The 13,909-nt window shown below is 38.9% G+C and overlaps 1 protein-coding gene across 1 annotated transcript; it reads left to right on the forward strand.

Annotated features, from left to right (window-relative positions):
• The first annotated feature begins 1,509 nt into the window (after positions 1–1,509).
• LOC147161864 (alpha-1A adrenergic receptor-like) lies at positions 1,510–6,580 on the forward strand. Its single transcript, XM_086096781.1, has 2 exons — positions 1,510–2,643; positions 5,929–6,580. The coding sequence occupies exons 1-2, from the start codon at positions 1,746–1,748 to the stop codon at positions 6,360–6,362; spliced, it is 1,332 nt and encodes a 443-aa protein (XP_085952907.1). The 5' UTR covers positions 1,510–1,745; the 3' UTR covers positions 6,363–6,580.
• The last annotated feature ends 7,329 nt before the right edge of the window (positions 6,581–13,909 follow it).

Here is a 13,909-nt window from a genome sequence, read left to right on the forward strand (position 1 = left end):
ATTTGAGACTTACTTGGCTAAAACTTAACAGGCTCAAGTTGACTTTTGACAAGACGTTCTGGTTTGCATTTTGCAAGTGTACTAATTGGTTTTTTTTTGAAAGAAAATCATTTTTGGTGACACCAGTAGTATTACTACACCGTAAATTCTCCAAAGGAATATGGATTATCGAAGTACTTACGCCGTCTTTGCATAATACTGTACAAGTCTCCGGCGTTAGCAGCTAGTATAAACATTAACACCTCACTATGTGCACAAGACATGAGGTGCATTCACATGCAGTTGGACATTTCATATTCGAGATTTTTTAATCTATTATCTATCTATTTATTCATTATTAATTAATGGTTTGCTGTTACCCACCGCCTACTTTACCTGGCAACTGTCAAAGAAGGGAAGTATTTTTTTTTTCCATTTAAAGCATGGCTCAGTGGTTAAGTGTTCGTCTCCCATCCGTGAGGTTGTGGGTTCGATCCTCACCCTTGGTGACCATATTGAAGTGTTCTTGAGCAAGACACTGAACCCCGATTTGCTCCCAATGGACCGCAGCAGTCGGCCATTGGTGTGTGAATGTGTGTGTGAATGGATGAATGTCAGGCATTATATAAATATATATAAAAAAGCATTCCATTTACATCGAGTAAGTCCTCCTCGGCAGTAGTTGGCGCTATACATATAGGCAAATCAGCACCTGCCTCAGAAAGAAAAGTCTTTGTTGACAATTTTTTGTTGTGTTACTGTAAATTAGATTGTATATATTAAAACTTCAATCAGTATCGGTACTCAGTATTTGTGAGTACTCAAAGAGTACTCATACTGGTATTGGTCTGTTTGTGTGTATTAGTTGTCTATTTTAGTAATATTATTACTTTGGGGATATTTTCTAGACTGTAAATGCAGCAGAGAATTAGGGTAGAGTGACAAGATGTCTCGTTTTTTTAGCCTTCACAGGTTTTTCATAACATCATTCAATGTAGTTAATTATTTAGTTAGTAGCTACTGGTTTATGTTAATTGCTTAGGCACATGAAGTCCATACAAGTAGAAAGAAATTATTTTCATGCTCTAAAACGAGAGGAAAAAAATCTTGACTCAAGCTTTCATAATCAATGCACCGGAGTGCAATAAAACTGTGTTGTTTCTGTATCATTAGCCCAGCACATGTTGCTGTATGTTTTAATTTTAATAACCACCTTTAAAAAAAATTAAAAAAACATCCTTAATGGTGATTGTTGAAATGTCATTAAAAATGCTGTTATTATACAATTGGGCCAATTTGAGCCTCCCAGTTTGCTTGTTTTCCAACATTGTCATTTCTATGTTCATTTAATTCTAATTTTGAAAAGCATTGGCTCGCCAAAGTGTTGTTACCTTTACTTTATGTCATCTTTTCTGTTTGAACAGGTCTCTTGCCTCTAACACTTGTCAGCATGGATGAACTTGAGATGCAAAACCCATCGGTGATTGCCTCGTAAAGTATGAATATTTGTCATATCTATTGTGCCCCCGCTGGAAGGATTATGACAAGCCATGGCTGTGTTTGTCTTTCTAAATATGACAGTCTGCCAAGAAAAAAAACCCTCTGGCTGTGCGGTGTGATGAAAGTAGCTGCATCTGCAACTTAATTAGAAGGACAAGATGAAAAGTTTGATCCACAGCATTAGGAGAAGCAGGTGCAATAAATATGGAGCCATTTGACAAGAGCTAATAAGGTAAAAACAAAAAGACACAAAAGCTGGCCAGAGCATGAGTGTTTTTTCTACTGAAGACACTTGTCGGAATTGTAGCTCCACCACAGAGCCAAAGGTGGATGTGGCCAAAATGGCCTTATTAGGAATAGTGCTGCTAGTCTTTGTCGTGTTCGGCGTCCTTGGCAACATTCTGGTCATCCTCTCGGTGGTGTGCCATCACCACTGGCGCTCCGTGACTCATTACTTCATCGCCAACCTGGCGGCGGCCGACCTTCTGCTCAGCTCTGCGGTCCTGCCTTTCTCCGCCACCTCAGAAGCGCTTGGTCAATGGGTGTTCGGACGGTCTTTCTGCAGCGTATGGGCCGCCCTGGATGTCCTCTGCTGCACCGCCTCCATTCTCAGTCTGTGCGTGATCTCTATCGACCTAAACCTCGCCGTCAGCTACCCTTTGCGCTACCCGGCCATGGCTACTGGCCGACGAGGCCTGGCCGCGGTGGCTGCTCTCTGGGGCCTCTCGGCAGCCATATCCGTGGGCCCTCTGTTTGGCTGGAAGGAGCCCGACCCCGAAGACGAGACAGTGTGCCGAATCACGGAGGAGCCCGGCTATGCCTTGTTCTCAGCATTAGGATCTTTCTACATACCACTGGCAATCATTCTCTCCATGTATTGTCGCGTGTATAGCGTAGCAAAGAGGGAGACAGAAACCCTCAAGAAGGGGAGTGACGGAGCAGGAGTTGAGACCGAAGGGGTGATTCTGCGGGTTCACAGAGGGAACGCCGCTCAAACGAGCAAGCATGAAGAGGACAACGGCACCGGGAGGTACAAATACATCACCAGTACTCTACCGAAGATGCTCAAGCTGCCAAGAGAGGAGAAAGCAGCCAAGACCCTTGGGGTTGTCGTTGGGTGCTTCATTCTGTGTTGGCTCCCGTTTTTCCTGGTCTTACCAATTGGTAAGTAACTCCGAACACAGACTACAACAAATTTCTGAAACATTTTGGATACATGTGTTACACAAATAGACCACATGTCCGCTTTTAAGTTTCAGTAAAAAAAAGAAAAGAAAAGTGATTCGGTCCTACTTAGGGCCACGTATAAATATTTATTTTTAGACGGTGGGGGCAATATGCTGAGAAAAAAACTCGCAAATTTGCCACTTTTTAAAGTGGCACATTTGCGAGAGAAAAAACCCTTTGAAATTTACGAGAAATACACGTAGCGTAGCTATAGTCTAATGTGAGGATTTGTTGGTGGTTAACGGGACACTATTTATAAAATGAAAAGGTAGGATGGAGATGGATTAATCCCAATTTAAACTTTACTCGTAATACACGGCAGCTAGAGCGACAACACTTCCTGATCCCCTTATCAGCTGACTAAACACTAACCAATCAGAAGGTAGCATACTTTAGGTAAATGCAAGTGTATGACGGAGCGCAGCAGATTCGACAAATCAATTGAGCTACTTGTACAAAAAAATAACAAAATGTGTAAATCATAATTCTGGAAACAAAAATGTACAAGTAAATATTTCTTTTGACAAATTAACTTAATTGCTTGATCCTCAGGGTGTGGACCTTTGCAAAGTGAGGTGTCTTTGTTGCTGGCAGTACCCAACGCTTCAAATTCATATGGTTAAAGCCATTACTATCTCCTTATTTGAAAACCCGACCGAAAAGTATTGGCACAAACATCCGAGTAGTACGCTACGTGTATTTCTTGTAAGTTGCTGAGTTTTTTTCTCGCAAATCTGCCACTCACAAATTTGCCACTTTATAAACTTTTTTTCTCAGAATATTGCCCCCGCCCTCTAAAAAAACATATATTTATATGTGGCCCTATAATACGTCGTCATACGGTCCCGTCATGACATGATTCGCAATTTTTATTTTCTTCTGCTTACAGAATTCCGGTGGGTTGCGCGCAAGACGCACGTACCGTCGGACTTATAAATACGCTTATATGTGTGTAAATATCCACACTGTGGCATTTTATATATTCAATGTCAGCTTGTTTAGCGAGTGGCAACGTAAGATGGCTGCCACACATACAAGTACTGTAGTTCAGACCAAGATTATGTGTGAATAGAGCATGCACAGAACACAAACCAAAGTTCCGTACCCCAATATGCATTTATATGACCAAATATTAAAATTAGAAAAGGGGTACCCCAGGGTTCTTATTCAGTTTTTTTTCTTCAGGTTTTCCATTTAAGCCTTATCTAAGCCACAGAAGGTCAAACTAAAATCCGTGGATGTTTGGTCAAGGGCCACATTATTAGCTACGTTTATTCTTATAAATTATTAAATCCGATCACCATACAGCACAAGAATGATGCATAAGCATTAACACGACTGTCAAACATGAAACATCAGTAGCTCTATCTTGTTGGAGATTATAATTACAATCTTAACTGAAGATTCATTTGAATGTGCTTTGCTATCTTTGAGATTAATCAGATAATCGCGCTAAGAAGTTGCTTTGATTTCTGCAGCACTTTTATCACCATGTCGTCATTCATGTTAAAAGATACAGAGAGTTAATTATGGAATTCTTGAAGTGACGATGATGTTGTGGTAACATCTTCATTAAAATGCCTTGTTAATCAATCTGTTAAGGAAAGATTGTCCGGGGACTATTTTCAGAATATTTTGGATGTTTTGTTAGGCAAAAAAATGAATGTACAAAATCACACAGTCATCCATAAAATTGTACAAAGTAGAATTAGTGGGCAACAAGAAGGATTGTCACTTACAGTTGTTTTAGCCCCTGTAGACAAACAGAATGCAATGTGAAAATTGTACAAAGTAATCTAATCAATTCAGCAGCAGCTCTCTGTCACTGTTGATCCTTGAAACATTTGCATAATAATGTTTGTTCTGTCATATGAGCACAACATCAGGTTTGACCTTGCCCAATATGCCGCCCCCTTACCTTTTCCAAGAAGACACATCAAGAATTCCACCACAAACAGCCAACTAACTAAATTAAAAAAAAGCTCACTGTAGCAGAATGGACTTTGACTGCCAGATGAAATTGAATGAACGTCTCTCCAATGAAACCTATTACAGATAACAAGCATAAAGTTTAATAAGCCGTAATGCGCATCGGCATCCTCAGTCACCGGGTAGCCTCTCAAGGCAGTCACGTCATCACAGGAAAACTTATGCATTTCAATCGAGGCAAGCCTTCACGGCTCACAGCACAACGCTCGTTCCAGCTCCGAGGCAGTGATCGCTCGGCGTTCCCACTATGACAGTTTTGAAAACTGCTGATGTCTTGGGTTTATTCCTAAACGCACCACGGGGAGCCTTCTTTGTTTGCCTGCCTGTCATTGCAAATGATTACTGGCAAATCTCATACGAGGTGACTGATCACCATCAGTAGATGGGATCGCTCGGAGGGTGGAAAAGCTTTTTTTCTCACATAATAACTTGGAAGACAGCATTTTCTATTTAGCAACTTATGAACCAAATACATATCTGGACTTTTATGGCTCAAACACTAAATGATTGTTTCAGTCTGTAGATGATTACCACGAATCTAAGAATCCACTCAGACATAAAAATAAGGCTGGATTTTAAAAAACGAATAATCAAAAATTAATGGATTTTTCTTTTCAAGCCCGATATGAACTCATAAAACCATCAATCCATTATTTTGTATATCTAATTTCCCCTAATTTCTTACAGAAATATATATATTTTTTAAATGTGTGTATCTTATTGTTTTAGCATTAGAATATAGCTAAGTTTCATCATTATTCACAAACCCGTTAAAAAAAACTGGGAAAAAATAGCTTGTTGAAACATGGCCCTGGTTGATCTCTTTTATACTTTGCTGCCACCTGCTGGCCGTTTTTTTGGGGTAATAACAACCATTGCTTTAAGCGACCTCTTCAGGTCAGATCCTGCATCAAAGCTTTATGTATGCTCTAGCATTAAAAAAAAAAAAACATTAAAAAAATTCTAAATACGTTTTTGGGATTATAGAACGTTTTTATACGTTTTGGGGAGCAAATGAGATCATCGATGTCGGATGGAATTAAGTGAATCGAATGGAATTGGAAACAAATCTAAACTGAATCAAACTGAACCTTTGTGAATCAAAATCGAATCGACTGAGAAAATTAGAATCGATACCCAGCCCTAATAAATAACCGTTTTTAGCAAGCGGATTGGTATTTTTTTTGTATTTTTCTAGCGATACTATCATGATATACTGATTTATGTTTGTAGGATCAATCTTCCCATCCTGCAAGCCTCCTGAGACTGTATTCAAGATAACCTTCTGGCTGGGGTACTTCAACAGTTGCATTAACCCCATCATATATCCGTGCTTCAGCCAGGAGTTCAAGAAAGCCTTCCTCAACGTGCTGCATGGCCGCTGCCTGAGGAATGGCAAAACCCAAGGACCTCACACCACCACCCACTCCTCTAGCCCAGGGTCTAAAACCCCTGATTTCTCTACCCCCTACGGTGTTTCGTCATGGGGTTGCTGCGGAGCGCTGTGCATGTCCTCTGAAGGTGGTTCCGATGATGCCAGTTCAGCAATCCAGAGGAAAAATCTCCTGAGATCGTGGTGCTTTTCAACTCGTCAAACTCCAATACCTGAGAACTCATCTGCAAAGGTCTTACAACTTTCCCTTAATGTTACCGGGGAGGCTGTTTGACTGGTACTTTGGGAAGTTTGATCCTACAAGGATCACTCACAAGTACAGTGTGTATATTATTATTATTCGGATGTCAACTGATACAACTACTACTACCTATATTTGTGGAACTGAGCCTTTATGAGGATCATTTACTACAACGTTAACATAATTTTTGTAGTATACATTCTTTAGAGAATAATCCACCTGTTCAACAATACTGGGCAAATAAAATCTTATTGAAAAAGGTGCATATTTTCAACAGATATCTTCGAAATGCAATTGTAGTCTGTCTAAATGAGTAGAAGTCATATTCACAGATAATCTGAATTTCCATGAGACAATGTTAATTGGTATGAGAAAACACAGAATGAGAAGGTTGTTAAAGAAATAAACAAGCCACGTGTATGAGAAAAACAACAGAAAAAACTCGATGTGCTCCTTTGGTGTTCTTTTGTTTGCATTGCTCTTTGATGGACTTATGGGCAGGTTTCACAGTGTGGCTTGGAGAAAGGACTAAAAGCAACAATGGCATTTTTTTTTTTTTTTTACATGACAAATGACTTCTGTGAGATTATTTTAAACTTGGAAGTATTAGCTGTGTTCATAATAGCAAAGCATTGAGATTGCATTAAGTTTTTGAGCTTCAAATAATAATGGATGAAAGACCAAAGAAAAAGCGGGCTAAGGGAATACAATAATATTGATGTTTTCAGTTTCATGTGAATACACTACAGCACTTATGTTTCAACAAATGTTGCCACTGTAAAATGACATTCAACGAGGATGACTGACAATCGACACAGACAACTAACCCCTAGCCATGCTATCGTGACAGCTGAACATGAATCTCATTTCTGAAAACTGAACACCAGGTGGCCATTTTCCCTCCCAGTCATTAAACGGACCACTTTCTCTTTAAAACTACTGAACGTAGAATATGCCATTTCGAATCGCTGCCGCCAACTGCTGACAAAAAATGAAAACTATTGGCCAGAGGCTTGCGGGAGTACTCATTGTGAACAGCTAAGGTGTTAATCTACTAATTAGAATGCATTTCGGTCATAAATGGTCAAATAAAAAGCTAACTGCAAAGTTATTTTTTGGGGGGGGGGGGGGTCCCATATTGCAGCTTCAATTTGACCTCACCAGAGCAAAAAACAACCCTGGATGCAAACTGACAACACGGTGCTTCATATTTACCCCGCCAAAATCGAGATTCAGCACAAGTTCCGTCGCACAGTGTAAACATGCCGTGAATTGATGATCTATCCATTTGACAACCATGCAATTGGCATTCAAAAAACGTGCAGTGCATAACAGGCTTCTATATAGTACTCCCTCGTGTTCAACAAAGCACCAAACCAGTCAGTCAGCAAGTGGAACAAACCGCATCAGTCCGTTGTTTGCATCATACATAATCACAATAGGTGTAAGCGGAGGCAGGCGGGCCAAATAAGCCGAAAAGTAGTCAGGAGATGAGGAAGTAAAAACTGAGATGAAATACTAAGGACGTAACAATAACACAACAAGTTATTGCCATCGTCAAGTTAGGATATTACATCTGTTAAAATGGCCAGGTTGTATTCCATTGATGTAGTTCAAGCACACCCTGGTGGTTAGTTTATTAGTGCAGATTAATTTTAATTATTTTGGCCACCATGCTTCATTTGAAGGGCAACGGACCAATTAGCAAGTAAGTGCCTCAAAATTGTTTTTAGTGATTGTAGGAGAGTTATGTACATTAATGTTACAACTTGAATTTTATGTATAATTATGACCTCAGATAATTAGTATTCTGATTATTGCTCACATGGATGAAAACTGTACACGTGCTTTGTAATTGGCTGCCAACCAGTCCAGGGTATACCCCGCCTCTCTCCCAAAGTCTGCCGGGATCGCCTCCAGCACAACCGTGTCGCTAATATGAGCAGAAAATGGATGAATGGGTGTAAAACAAAAGCCATTGATTCTCCTTCCCAAAGTAAAAAAGCTTTGAAAAATAATTGATGAAACGCTTTAACTGTGTCTTTATTCTATTTAAGACTCGTACTGGCGGTAGCACTAGAACGAAGTGGCCTTTTTCCAGCGTGCCTGCCTGCCTGCAGGCTGTGATGATACCTGAGCAGGCTTATCTGCCAAGCGCAGGACGATGAAGGAATTTTTCGAAGACAAATAATTTGTCATTTTGAAGTCACCTGAGGTGAGAAGACAAGAGGATGTGCGGCCAATATTCTCTTTCCACTCTTTTAACAGTGACAATGTATGACTATATTGGCCCGACCTCAAACAATTAATTTTCTTAAATCTCTCAAATATGCTTTTTCATTGAGATATTGTGCAACCAAAGGAATTTTGTTGGAATGACTGGACGAAATATGCCTTTTCAAAATGTGTTTATTAAATACTTTGCCTCTCTTGTTTTCCCCCTCCGCTAATGTAAATCCGAAGCTGTTGTGGTCTGTTGACGTGGAAAATTTCTGTAATGTTTGTTGTGATTCAAATCGTTGCATGCACTGGAGTTGAAAATAAAAAGCGCAAACCTTAAACATGAATAATTCAGAACATCTTTATCGAATCCACGTTTGCGTCTCCTTACCACAGTCAACCACCTGCATATGTTATCTTCTCTGTGTGTGGGAGTGTGTCCGATTTATGTTTCAGCAGCTCTCATTTAAGAAGCAGTACGCTGCTGAATTAGTCCAAGCAAATAGATTGCAAAGGAGACATGTTGCACTGAATGAGGTAAATGTCATATACTGACCGGTTTCCTGACACCCCTGGAAACCTCCAATAGAGTAAAACTGCACATTTTAGAGTGACCTTCTATTGTGGGCAGCCAAAGACACAACCTCATGCTGTCTAATTGTCTGATTGGTTGTTAACAGAGATGGGAAGTAACTTTAGTTGAGTGTTTTTTTTTCAGTACTTTGTACTTTCCCGAGTATTTATTTTTTAGACTACTTTTTTAAGTATCTGTACTTTTTGCTTGATGCATTTTCAAAACAAGGTTGTTACTTTTGTTTTTAAATGCATGAAAACGATTCAAATACTTGAGCTGGAAGGAAAAGCAGCGTGAATGGCTCCTGGCTCCGCCAATCATATGAAGCTACCCATGGCCCACTACATCAAAGCTTGTGATTGGCTCTACGACACGCGATCACATGACGTGTAATTGGCTAGATTAGAACAACGCGTAAATATGAGGGCAATGCGCACCCCCACTACAGAGGATAATTTGAACTTGATAGCAAGTCAGAGAGTCAACTGGCCGATGGATCCCCATTTTTACTCCATTTTAGCTAATATCTTTCAAACTGACGTAGAAGGATCATATGGTAAAAATACTTTTTACTTTTACTCGTCAAGTACATTTCAGACCCTGTACTTTTGTACTTTTACTTGAGTAATAATTTGAGTGAGTACTTTTACTTTTACCTAAGTTGTTTTTTACACAAGTAATTTGACTTTTACTCAAGTAGAGAATGTCAGTACTTTTCCCATCTCTGATTGTTACCTGAGACCTGAGCAACATTGATGTCATCTTCAGTCGACAGCAAGTGGCAAAATGGCCGCCCCCTGAGATGGATAAAAACGGCTGGATTTGCTGCTTAACTCATATTCCACTAATGCAATATTAACCACAATAACATATTTAGACTAGAGGGGCTGCATAGAACATATTGTCAAAAAATTGGGTTGACTTCCCCTTTGAGTGGGAACTCAAATGAGGGTGTTTAACTAACTAATGTCTCCAATTTACATAAAAGAGTCAAAGATTCTTAAATGTTCTAAATCATGAATGTCTGACTATTTCATCTCTTGCATTTTACTTTGTGTACATGACGTACAATCCAATTAAAGCCAATTGTTTTAATACCATACCGCATCTGAGCATGCATTAGGGGTAACTCATCGGTCTTTTCTTAACTCATTCACAGCCATTGACGATTATAGACGTCAAATATTCATTTTAACTATTTCTATTAGTTTAACTTTTTTTTTTACCCTTTTGTTAACAAGAGTATGAAAACCTAAAAAATGTTAATTGTACTTTTAGAACAGATATACATTTTTGGAGTAATCGTGAGTTAACTCGTGAAGTCATGCAATTAACTACGATTAAAAAATGTAATTGCCTGACGCTCCTAATTTTTTATAATATTTTCTTTTCTTTTTTTTAATCGCATCAGGCGATTAATTTTTTTTAATTGTAATTAATCGCATGGCTTCAATAGTTAACTCCCGATTGATCATAAATTTGATATCTGTTCTAGATGTACAATATATTTTTTCTTCTAGGTTTTCATACTCTTGTTAACAAAAGTGGAAAAAATGTTAAACTAATAGAAATTGTTCAAATGAATTTTTGACGTCTATTGTCAATGGCATTGAATGAGTTAAAGAGCTTACTTACTCTTTTCAAGAAACTACCATGGTTGGCAGAAATTATTCTAAATGAATTATTAAAGGTAATCTCCACATGGAAGTGAATTTGTATGGGATCAAAACTGATTTTATATCAAATATTGCAGCTGTGAAATTATTCGTAAGAGTCCAAAATAACATTGCTCGTAACAATATGTGAACCGTGCAATAGGGTAAGCAGCTGGCTGTTATCCTTGAAGCTTGAGGACATAAAGGAATTAAAAGTCATGTGGGGATTACTCCTTGATGTGTTGTGTAATCTAAAAAGGTCAGGGTACTTAAAGTGTGGAGGTTTGAAGTTAAAAAATCAGGGCTGCATTGTTGAAATTCCTTTTAATCTGAAAATTGTGTGAAAATAATTAGCGGCTGCAGTAGGAGACCTTTTCATTGCTCAGAAATAATATCCGCGAGAAACAAAAATGAAAGGTTATTTGATGGTTTGGGCGGCATAATTGTATTCAATTGAGGCTGATCAACTACTTTCTTTGTCTCGCTCTCTTGACCATGGATTTGAAATCTCGAATTGTTTGGATTTTTGGTGTTTCCACAAAATAATACAAAACAAAATGGAATTTATTGTAACAAATGTGAATACAAGCAAACATCAGGAAAGCCTTTTGACAATATCTGCTAGCTTTCCAGTCAATAAAAGGCTTGGAAATTTGTATTTTTAATTGTTTGTGTACAAATAGTTCGATCTCTGAAATGGTGTTGCTTGTATTCATGTAAGGGAATGTGAAGACAGAAATTATTTTTCTAAAAGCCCATGATTGATAGGGTGCCTAAAACATAGCCTTGTGCAGACTACTAGCTCTGACCCAGTCTTCACGGGAACAAAAGTAGTACATGATGTTGACTAACAACAATACTCATAGGTATATATTCTTAATCCTCTGCAAAGACCAAGTACCATATTGAATTGAAGCAAATGTGGCAAAAACAAAAAAAAATATTGTTTACATTCTAATTGTCATTACTGGTTGTTATTATAAAGTACAATAAAGAATGCAATTTTCCTTATTAAAAACACATTACAAAGTTGTTCTTGTTTTGTTTGTTTTTGTTTTTACTGGAACGGTCATTTCTAATCATCATGCTGAGTTTTGAGTTGTGAGTTTAACTTGTATCTCGAGGCACCACTGTATATTTAAAGTAGCGAAATTGAAACAAATGTATATATTATATCAGATGAAATTACATTTTGGCAAGTGTCATCATAAGATATCAGTTGTTACCAAACTATCTTCTAGAACTAGATCCCATTTGTATACAATTTGACCTCATTAGAATATGAAAAGTGACACCGCCAAAGGACTTATTATCAACAAGGTTGCACATTGTGTCTTAAGGATACATGTGTTAGCTAACACACCCAACCACGCACGCAGACTCAATAGCTGTCAACACTGTGTCAACAAATGAAGCTCCCGATACACACATTAGGGAGACCTTCAATCAATCTGTCACGATAACCTGCCAGCCATCCGCTTCTCTCTACAGGCCACTTTAATGAATAAGAAGGCTGTTTTTCGATATGCCTACTGTGCCTTACTTACTGTCAAAATGTCAGAGCAGGCGTTCCTCCTAAAATCCATCTCAACAGCATCTGCATATACAGCATGAGTTGGACTGTAGTCAAACTGAAATCATGGTCACAATGTGAAATCTCTGACTGGTGAAACACTATTCCTCTAGAGTTGGATATACAAATATGAACCCAAAATAGAAGAAGGTAGCTACAATAATAAGTTCGGTGTTCTTTCAGGCGCGAGACACATTTTTGTAGATTTGTAATTATTTTTAAAAAGGCACAAATAACACATTAATTATCATTATTATAAGTTTTTTTATAATGTTGAAGTAGACTTACTCAGACCGTCGTAAATATGTTGGTGTGGTGTCACTTGCGGTGATGATAGGCATGTGTCAGGCATAACCAGCCATTGTGTCAACATTTCATGCTTGTTTATATCTTATAATAACTAAAACAAGATGACTCATCCCAGTATTTGGCGGAGTAATTGTTTTTTAACCTCGACGATTAAAAAAAAAGTGCATGATAATCACGGAAACAAGACGAGGGGTGAATAACAAAAAAAGTTCAAGTTTGCCGGTCGTTTCCGGCCACTGCTGGCCGCGTTCCAACACTAGCACCCACACCCCTGCGACCCTCAACCGCGCGCTCCCGCTCATCGGCGGGAGGGCATCTCGGCTATCTGAAATGCTTCGGACACTCAGACAGACACTACACACTCGCAGCCTCTAACCCGTCGTCGGGAACGCGCAACTGAGGGGCAAAAAGGTGGAAGCGCAAGTTTGGGACGCGGCCATCACGTCGCACACTGGAAACGGAAACAAAGTTGATGAGTTAAAACCCAGAAGTCGGAAGTCCCGCCCCCATTGCAAAACTTAAAATGTCCTCTGTTGAAGCCATTCTTTTGTTGATTTGGATGGATGCTTTGCCTGGTTGTCATGGTGAAATGTTAAATTCCTCTTCAGCTAAATCAGAAGCCAGATGCTTTTATGGCAGAATAGACTGCTATTCAGAGCTGTTCATAATGCCCACCATATTGACAAAGGACCATGTTCCACCTGAAGGAAAACAGCCCCAAGCAATCAGGCTGCTATTGACACATTTCACTGTGGTTATAACATTGATTTTGTCATGTGCAGAGCTGTTTCTGCATCAAACACACCAATTATTAATTATATCCCAAATTTTGAACCCTGGTTTGAGGAGACGACTTCCAGTCTTCTTTGTATGAAAGAAAGAAAGAAAGAAAAATCGACCAAGCCATTATGTCTGTTTACTGTTTGGCCATCCATCAATCTTCTCTACCGGTCAACCCATCCTGTTAAACTTCAAAATAAGCGCTACACTACCATCTAGTGTTGAGAAATCGCATTGCAAATAGGTTGTTCTGCATTCAGGGCGAGTAGATCAGAAGCGAAGCAATGATTAGAATTCAATATCTCGTGATTCTCATTTTGCTGGTGAGATTATGCGTTTTATTTCATTTTCATATATTTTAACGTCTGTCAAAAAAAAAAAAGTTCAGGGCACCTACCTGATAAATATCCTGTCATGCAGTAGTGGGCCTAAAGTAGAAAGTATTTCCCCAGGACAACTGTGAACCATA

The sequence above is a fragment of the Leptonotus elevatus genome, chromosome 15, assembly GCF_054856555.1.
Source record: "Leptonotus elevatus isolate MCC_2025b chromosome 15, RoL_Lele_1.0, whole genome shotgun sequence".
NCBI classification, from domain to species: Eukaryota; Metazoa; Chordata; class Actinopteri; order Syngnathiformes; family Syngnathidae; genus Leptonotus; species Leptonotus elevatus.